Here is a 9,349-nt window from a genome sequence, read left to right as displayed (position 1 = left end):
GTCCTATCGCGCGAGAAAACGCGCGTCCGAACGGGCGCGCGCGGGCGAGAAAAGGAGCCGACGACGAGTTTCAAAGCGCTCCCGCGCGATTGAACGCGCCGCGGCGGAGTCATTGTGTGTGCGGCTCACGAGTGGGCTTGTTGTTGTCGTTGTTAAAATGCCGAGAAAATGCAGAGAAAGAGAGAGAGAGAGAGAGAGAGAGGGTCTCGGCTTGATTGCACGTGCGAAATATTAATGCGGCTGATGTTACGTTAATTATGCACGTCTCTTCGTGCATGAGTAAAATTCAATCGATGCACCGACGTTGTCGGTCTAGCGGTCTACCGCTGGAGGAGGGAAATTCAAGCCCGAGATCGTGTCGCGGCGATGCGGGCGGGGGCGGTACGCGGACTTTGCGTTGTTTGGTACGCGTGTGTATGTGTGCATAAGTGCGCTCGCGTTTCACATACGCGGCGAATTACAACTTCGACTTGGCCGATTGATCGCGCGCAGGCAACGGGACGACGACGGCGAGGCTCTCGCCGAGACGCGCTCGTGATGCGATGCATCAAATGCGGCACGATCGGCTGTGCATAGAGCGCTCGCGGAAACGCACGTCTTTGGACGTGAATAATGAAGAAAGCAAGGGGGGGAAAGAAAGGGGGGGCGGCGGCGGCTGCGGCGGCGACGGCCCGGGAGAATTCACGCCGGCATGCGTGGTAATATTCGACGGCGTCGGCGCCGACGTCGGCAGTCACCGCGAGATCGAGTATAAGAACGTGTCTACACGTAAAAGCCATTTTATCAGTAAGAACAGAGGAGCAGGGAGAGGAAAAATACGGCGCGGAGCCGCGGCGAGAGAGCTCCTGCTCTTGTAAATCGCTTTAGCGAGAGCTCAGTCCGCGCGGCAACAGAGGAATTTCACCGCCGGCCGAATCAGCCCGGTCTAATGCGATCCGATCATTTTTCTTACCGTTACGGACGAAATAAAGAGGGGCAGGGGGTGAAAGGGAGGGGGGAGGGAGGGCGAGGGGAGGGGGAAAAAGGAAGAAGAAAATGAGAAACATCCGGGAATTATCCCGCGGGGTACCCTTCCCGGGATGGTTCACGAAATCTATCAAGCGAGAGCGGAGAGCGAGGGTGAAAGGGCGGGGGAGAGGGGAGGGAGACTGACAGGGTGATGCAGTCTCCCCTCGGGCTTTTACCGTGAGACGTTCCAGGCGCGAGCGCGCGCGCGCACATAACGTTGCCGAGATGATGCGACAGATAGTGAGACGAATTCGCGACGACCTAGCGCGAGCTCGTTGCTTTGTGTGTGTGTGTGTGTGCGTCACTCTCATGAAAGAGCTCGCGGACAGGTTGAGAGGGACGCATAGCTCGCGGCGGCGGGTTCAACACATCGATGCCGATTGTTCCGCCGGAGGACGCTGCTTCCGGCGCGTGCCGACGGCGATGATGGAGCCGGCCCGAGGAACCGGCGCGCGAATTCCGGACGTTTCGTCCGCCTCGCCGACGCGCGAGGGACATTTCCCGCGGTCGTCAAACGCCTCGCTCGAACAATGCCGCGGGGTTGCGAATTTCTTCCCCATCCGGCTGCATCATCCTTCACTTTTCGACAGGAGCTGTCGATGTGTTGATAAAAGGCGAGCGCAAACGCGGCCGCCTTTCTCTCCCCGGTTCTCTTTTCTTTCTTTTTTGAAAATCAACAGCCATTAGAAATGTTGTCGGTTATGGCAATTACGGCGCCGCGGCGACCTTCCCGCTACGGTTTTCACAGTCCGCGGAGGCGGAGAACAAACAACTCCGCTTCGCGCAGCTGCTCCCCCTCCCCCCTTCTCTCATCCCGGGTTATACAGGAATTTACATTTTCCGCCGCGAGGCCAAAGTTTCTCGGGACGTTTGTATGTATGTATGTGTGTGTGTGTTTTTGTGTGTATGGAGACTGCCGGCTCGGCGGCGGCGGTAACGACGGCGGTAACGGCGGCGGCGGCGGCGGCTCCCAGGAATAGCGCCAGGTGCGTATCCCGCTGCTGTTTCCCCGTTGGTGGGCCGACAAGACTGCGTTAATGGAAGTTTCGTGTAAGCCAGGAGTTAATCCGATACCGCGACGACGAGTACGCCGCGCACTTTTAAGGCGGCGGCGGCGCCGCTACGAGGTCGGATAACGAGGCGTCGATAATTCCGGCGATACTTTATACGTCGTCGAACACTCGCTGCCCACGCACCTAAATCAATAGCGCGTGTACTAGCGCACACGGCAATAAGGCTTGACGATCGTCGATTAGCGGCACGATAGCCTCGCGTCGGGCGATCCGGCGCTCCGGAGACCGCCGCGCCGCGCGCCGGCCGCAGGAACAGCGTAACGCTGCCGTAACTTTTTACCATCGCCAAGGGGGCAGGGGCTCTTTAAGCGAAGGGGTCTCAGGAGGGAGAGAGAACACTCGGGGAGCCGTGTATGCGCGGTAATGCGCGCATGTCGTGACCGTGGGATTAGCGGAGTACTCGTTGCCGAGGAACCGCGGAGAGCGTCCGGCGAAAAAAAAAACGTCACTACGTGCGCGCGGCACGTCAGCGAGCGATTATTCAACGCACGTTTATTCCGCTCGCATCCCTCGACGGCGCGGAGGAGATACGTCTTATCTGCGCGCCAGTTGCCGCGCCGCGTGACATTTGCGCGCTCATTTATCAGGGTCGATATCGAGAGCGCGCACGTGCGCTTCGATGATCGTTAATCGTTCATTCCGTTTGATCGCGCGACAGGTATTTTTCCGAGCGACGACGAATGACGAGAGGCCGCGTGCCGCCGCGGGCGGCGATAACGCGCCGCCCTATCAATCACCATGGCGCTCGCGCGCTCGCGAGCACGTACATGTTAAGTACAAGCCAAGTGGCAAAACTGGAGCTTATGCTAATACGACGCGGTCTAATGTCGCCTCGTGGCAACGGATATATTCCACTCGGGGATCAACGCACCGACCAAGTCGACAATGTCGACCTTCCGGCCGCGCGCGCGGCAGTTCACGCGCGAATGAGCGCGGCGAGTCGCCGCGCGGGTGTTGCTGATAACGTCGCGCGAAGGTGAACATCGACAAGGCCGAGGCACAGAAGCTCTCTCGCGAAGGACAGATTGCGCGACGAGAATGCGGGCGTCGCCGGCATCGGCGCATTTTTCCAAAGGTCGCCGTCGCGGTCGTCGACCGTCGAAACGGAAAGTGCCCGCGCCGGGACGATCGATCGAACCCGCCCTGGCGTTGCCGCGTTCGTCCGTTCGTTTCGTCGATAGCGCGCGAAGTTAACCTTCGTGGGTTGTCGTACAGGCGAGGGGAATGGAGAGCAGCGAGCTATGGTTGATCGCGTGAGTTCCAGGAGGAGTTCGGAGTTCTACGTACGTTCATGCCGATGAGGATGATCTGGTTGAACGCCCAATGCCAGCGTTGCCTCGCCGTCATCCCCGGACGTTCCTTCAACTGCGTCGGCACCGGCGCCGCCCCGACCATCTTCAACAGCTCCTCGTCGGGCGTCGGCTCGGGCGGGCTTCGCGGCGGAGTGTCCATCTGAACGCTCTCTTCCAAGGACGCCTGCTTCGTTATGCTCCCTGCGACAAATCGATGGATTAGTCGCCGGCGATGGGGCAAAGAGGAAGAAGAAAGAGGAAGATCGTGTCGATCTACAGGTTAGCGATCAGTGGGCTGAGCTTACCACGTGGACTGTCGATGTGCGACAACGGCGGTGTTGCCTTGTACGGCTCGACCAGTGAGTCCTCCCGAGAGTTACGAAGCAAAGCTTCCTCGCCCCGTTCGTACCTTCGGCGGAAACAGGAGAAGGAACTTGTTAACTGAATGATCGATGGATGTTTCTCCCGCCGAAATATGTGCCTTTGTTTGCAGCCGTTATTTGGAATTTGCTTTCTAGCAGCTTTCAAGTCTCGTGAGGATCGTGTGCAAGATACGCAGATCAGAGTTTAGGGTCAGGTCTGAATTTTTCAGGCGAATCGACCTCACGACTCAAATATGAGTGTCCTGTACGAGACTTTTAAGTGAAACAAGTTTCAAATAACGACTGGATACAAGTAAAGAACAGGCACAAGTCCTGGAGGAAGGTGACTAGGGACCATATTGATAGTCTAATCTCATGTTTGAAACAGCTTCAATCGTCCTTGAATGCTGTCGGGCTATAAAGACCGGGCTCAGTCTCGCGCTTCCCCAAGATCTCCTACCTCTCGAGAGTCTCGTCCCGCATCTGATAGTCCCCGTTGACTGCGTTGCTCAGAACGATGTCGCTCTGATCTATCGACTCCTGATCCTTGAAGTGACCGCGCTGGTAGCTCTCCGCTCGCGAGATGGGCTGCGGCGCGGTGAAGTTCTGCCCGTAACTGCCCGCCCGTAATTCTCTCTGCTGATACGAATCGGTCCTGATCAAGGGCGGCTTGAAGCCGTCCTGCGTGCTCGAGAAGGAGTCTTTCCTGCTCAGTTGTGCGTACGAATCTCTGCGACTGTACTCCTCAGGGAAGTTGTCCGACCCGTAGGAGTCGCCTCTGAGGAGCTTCGGTTTCTGCGAGTGCGTCGACGAGTGCTGGCTGAGCTGGCTGTGATGCGACATTTGCGAGTCCTTGCGCTCCTTGGGGATGATCTCCGGGATGTACTCCTCGTCGTCTTCGATCACATCCTCCTGATAGGAGTCAGCCCTGGCCAGTCGCTTACCATTCGCGGTGTTGGCGTGCACTATCGCGGTCACGGTCATGCTGCTGGACACGTGGTTGGCCATCGTCACGTGATTGACCATCGTGGTCTGCGGGATCTGCGAGATGCTCTGCGGCGAGTCCGCCGAAGCGACGGGCGCGGGACTCCCGCTGGCCGTCGAATACTCGGCGTAGCCTTTCTTCAGTTGGCTGCTGCCGATCGAGCTGACGGCGGTCTCGAACGAGTCCTTCAGATCGTCATCCCGCGACTCCAGGGAGTCGGTGTTCTGCTGGAGAAGCGGACTAGCCTCGCGCTTGCCGAGTCTCTTCCTCCGCGAGGTCACCAACGGCGGCGTGTCCTCGTTCTCTTGCGACTGATAGAAATATTCCGACTTGTTCGACGGATAACCGTTGGTTCTCGTCTGACCTTTAGGCGTGGTCACAGAGAGCTCAGGCACTTCGCTTTGCCTCCTGTCCGCGGCTACCGTAGCCGTCGTCGTCGTCGTCGTCGTCGCCGAGCTATCCTTGTAGCGCTGCTGCTCCTCGAAGGATCCTTGGTAAGAGTCTGGATACTCGTCGTACAACTCTTGATAGTCCTCGTAAGATTCCTGATAATTATTCTTGTACGTCGTAGGTACGTCCGACTGCTTACTGTACGGAGTTTGATAATCTACGAAGTCTTCCGGTTGCTTTGTATAGGATTCCTGATAATTCTCCTGCGACGTAACAGGCACTTGATTGTACGTCTCTTGATAAGTCTTCTGATGATAATCGGTCGACGTATTAATATTGTACTGCGAGTCGTACTGCTCCGATTGGTACTGATTGTAGGTGTTGGTGATGTTGTTCTGCTCGTAGACGCTCGACGACGACACGGTCACGGCGCTGTAATCGTCATACTGCTCTTGGTAAACATCCTGTTTGTAATCCTGCTGGTACTGCACGTTGTTCTGGTTGAAGCCCATCTCGTGATAGTTGTCCTCGATTATCATGCCGTCCGGCTTGTCGTACTGGCTCTTCGGCTGACTCCCCGTGTACTGGTCGTTCGCCTGGCTGGCGACGGTCGGATATGTCGTGTCCTGATACGGTTCTTGATACACCTGGGTGTTCTGCTGCGCGTACGGCTGCTGCTGGTACTCGTCCTTGTACGAGTTCTGCTGCGCGTACGTCTGCTGCCCGTAGCTATTTTGCTGCGCGTGCTGCTGCTCCGGGTACGAATGACCGTACTGGTCGTCGACCTGTGTGGTAGCCGCGTAATCAGTCACGTACTGATTAACCTGACTAATCTCGGGGTAGTGAGCCTTGTTGGCGACGTGTTGTTGCTGCTGCTGCTGCTGCTGCTGCTGCACCGGCTGCTGCTCGACGCCGCAGCCGGCGCTGCCCTGTTGCCCGTAGATGCTCTCCGTGTACATGTCCTGCGGCAGATTGTCCTGACTACGGTAAGCGTAATTGTAGTCCTCGTTGTAGTCGGACTTGTAGTAGCTCTCCTCGGAGGGCGTCCTGGTGGTCTTTGGCAGTTGTCTGCTCGGCGTCGCAGGCAGAGACGCGAGCTTACGACCGATCACCACGTTGCTCGGCTTGGTCGGAGTCGGAGGTAGTTTCTTACCGGTGCCCTCCTGCCGGGACATTGGACGTTGCTGCGGCTGCAGGAGCTTTCGCCGACGAGCGCTGTGGCTGCTTGCGGGAGAGTAACGAATACACGATTATTCTTCGTCCCTGCGAGGCCTTTGAGCCAAGGTTCGATGAAGCCTTAACGTTTACCAGGTTAAAAATCATCGGTGGTCTCTGGTAACCGGTCTCGCCCGTCGTGCCTGGTTACGCGTACATGATACGTTTCGTGACTGTTGATTGCTCTCATCTCACGTGTCCTTTGACACAGATTGACATGTTCTATCCACAGCATAAACGTGTCGTATCATATATCATACTGTAGCCAGACGCGACGCGAACGACGACGAATGAATCGCTAACGCGTTTTGATCCAATAAATGTTAAGATTTCATTGAAGCCTGATTGCGCGTGTTCTCTCATCAGTGATAAGCGTAGGCGCATCGTGTTCGACTTGCGAGCGTCCTAATTGTAAAATTCGCGACGGCAGTCTCGATTCCTCGAGCACTCGAGGAACGGAAACAACGAGACAGAGGAGCCTCGCGGTACGAACGGTCTCTAAAGCGCAAGCCCTCGAGCGAGACATACTTGTAGTCGAGCTCTTCCGACTCGTAGCTACGCTGTCGGGTAACGGCGGGCCTGTAGTCCGGCCGGTGAATTCCGATGCTCGAGGCCGGCCGTTGCGGAAGCGTCTTTCTGTTACGTTTATTTTCATAGTAAGTACTCGTCGTTCCCGAGCACCATTTCCCTCCGCTGTCCCACTGCCTGTCCTCGTCGTCCTGGCCGTACCTGAAGAGAGAAGCGGAGAGAGAGAGAGATGGGAAAACTTGAGCTTGCTCGTCGGCCTCGACTGGCCTCTCAAACATCACGCTTCTTTTTTGTGCGTTTCCCCCCCACCCCCTTCGCGACACTCGTCGCGCGAGCGAGCCGGCTTACCTCTCGTCCTGATAGACGTATCCCGTTATGGTGTCGTAGTACTCGTTATACCTAATATCCGTCTCGCATTCTGGATACGTGGCGCTCATTTTGCCGACTCTGCCGTCGTTGCTGTACCCGTCAGCGTAATACGAGTGATCGTCATATAGGGTCATCTGTCTCTCCAGAGACGGTCTTCTGTACGGTACAGCTTGGGAAAAACACAGGCAGAGAGAGAAAGAGACGTCACACATTTATTTCCATTCGCCGGGGCACATCTCGCGGCGGCCGCTCGATAAAAACTGAGGACCGAGCTAACGGCCAAAGGGCCGGAAGCACCTCCGCGACGCGATATTTGACGTTACGTTAATTCAACACAAAGACAGAGAGAGAGAGAGAGAGAGAGAGAGAGAGAGAGAGAGAGGAAGAGAGAGGGAGAGAGAGGGAGAGAAACAGGAACGAAAGAACGATGGGGAGAGCAACTCGGGGGAGAAGCAGGTGAAGATAAAGGCGCGAAATAACGGCGAGGGGAGGGGGGAGGGGGAAGGGGGAGAAGCGGCGAGAATTTTCTTTAATAATCCGCGATGCATTTACGAGTCGGGATTTTAGTACCTTTTCCGCCCCGTGCTCTCCTCGTGCTCGAGCTGTTTGTGCAGTACTCGGTCTCGCTGTAGATTCTCGTGTCATCGACCTTCGTGACGTCGTGATAGTCGTAGCTCTCGTTGTACCAGCCGTCTTGGCTGAAAGCACGAGATCGTTATCAAACGACTTTGATCACACCAGGCGGGCGCGATTGAGCCGAGGATGAGATGACTCGTGATAACGACAAGAGGGGGCTTTCGATCGACCTCGTCGAATGAACAGTTGCGTCTACTACAACTGCATCATGCAAATGCCTGTGAATCGATCAATCAGCGTCCTTTCGATCGTTACTAGGTTACTGATTCGACGTGTGACGCGCGAGTCGTTCGCGAGAAATGTCAGCGATTCGCCGTTTCGTCCCTTGAAAACTCTACGAGGGAGACTCGAGGGTTACGTTCCCCTTGAATTGCAGTGGGCGGAGGCACGTCTAGACTAAGGTGAGCCGTGTATGTGTGTGTGTGTGTGTGTGTGTGTGTGTGTGTGTGTGCGCGTGTGTGTGCGCGTGTGCGTGTGCGTGTGTATGTGTGTGTGTAGTACAGTCATTTATCAGAGGCACGAATCTTATTTTCACGTGCATTCACAGTGAGAATGCGAAAGTGAGTGCGCTTGCGATAGTAGCCTACATTGTAACGAACGAGCGGCTCGACGTGATCAGTTCGCGCGCAATCGATGAGTCGAGCAATTGCATACGATTAATTGAGTGCAATGGCAATGAAAAGCCGAAGCCCAGCGGTAATGCGGTAATGCGCGAGGCGATGCGCGCTGCCGATGTCGTGATTATACGCCGGCAAGGAACGAAACATGATGGATGAATGGATGGATGGCGGTTGATAAGTCGCGCTATGCGTGAGTGGGTGGGTGTGCGCTGCGATAAGAGTCACTCTGTGGAAGATCCTCACGAAACCCGCAGATAGGCGCGCTCCTACCGTACCTGTCCTCGTAATCCCACGTGTGCTTCCGTCGCCTGGATCAGGCAAGAAAATAATCAACGGTTTTCTTCCGTCGTACTCACGACGAACTTAGCGATTAAACAAAGATTACGCGCGCTCTCGCGTAATGTTACGTATCGCGCGTGAAAGTACATCTCTCTCTGTTGCGTTCACGAGCAACGCAACGCGAGCACGCGTACGGAGCCGAGCAGGGTGTGCTCGGACGTCCGTTCGCGTGGGTCCGATCGCACGTAAAACATCGGTCGACGCTTTTCCTCGTGATTATTACATCCAGACTATGCGGTGCCTGTAGTACCTGTATTCCTTGTAGTGCTTCGGTCTGCTGTTGTAGAAGAGTGGCTCGGAAGACTCTGTGGGATGCTGGGACTGCAAGTACCTCTGCGGTAGACCTTCCTCGGGATACGGCTCGTCGTACCTCGGACTGTGGCCCGAGCCGCTGTAACTCCCGTAGTTACCGGGCGCTAGTCTTCCACCGACGGTCACTGGGATCTAACGAGGTGCGATCCACTTTCAATTAGTCATCGCATGCATCAGCGGCGTGCGGGCGGATCGAGCACTCGGGTCGGTCTCTCTTGGC

General features: G+C 56.2%; 1 protein-coding gene across 1 annotated transcript in view; it reads right to left on the bottom strand.

Annotated features, from left to right (window-relative positions):
* Nucleotides 1-9,349, bottom strand: part of LOC105181693 (uncharacterized) — a 66,071-nt gene that overhangs the window by 9,685 nt on the left and 47,037 nt on the right. Inside the window, exons 9-16 of the mRNA XM_025306602.1 lie at nucleotides 9,068-9,261; nucleotides 8,754-8,786; nucleotides 7,793-7,920; nucleotides 7,202-7,391; nucleotides 6,854-7,054; nucleotides 4,196-6,334; nucleotides 3,679-3,782; nucleotides 3,369-3,574 (exon numbers count right to left, since the gene is read on the bottom strand). Coding sequence (XP_025162387.1) covers nucleotides 3,369-3,574; nucleotides 3,679-3,782; nucleotides 4,196-6,334; nucleotides 6,854-7,054; nucleotides 7,202-7,391; nucleotides 7,793-7,920; nucleotides 8,754-8,786; nucleotides 9,068-9,261 — 3,195 coding nt within the window. The remainder of the gene's footprint in view (nucleotides 1-3,368; nucleotides 3,575-3,678; nucleotides 3,783-4,195; nucleotides 6,335-6,853; nucleotides 7,055-7,201; nucleotides 7,392-7,792; nucleotides 7,921-8,753; nucleotides 8,787-9,067; nucleotides 9,262-9,349) is intronic.

The sequence above is a fragment of the Harpegnathos saltator genome, unplaced genomic scaffold, assembly GCF_003227715.2.
Source record: "Harpegnathos saltator strain DR-91 unplaced genomic scaffold, Hsal_v8.6 scaffold79, whole genome shotgun sequence".
NCBI lineage: Eukaryota > Metazoa > Arthropoda > Insecta > Hymenoptera > Formicidae > Harpegnathos > Harpegnathos saltator.
Note: the sequence above shows the minus strand (reverse complement) of the source record. Positions and strands in the feature narration are given on the sequence as shown.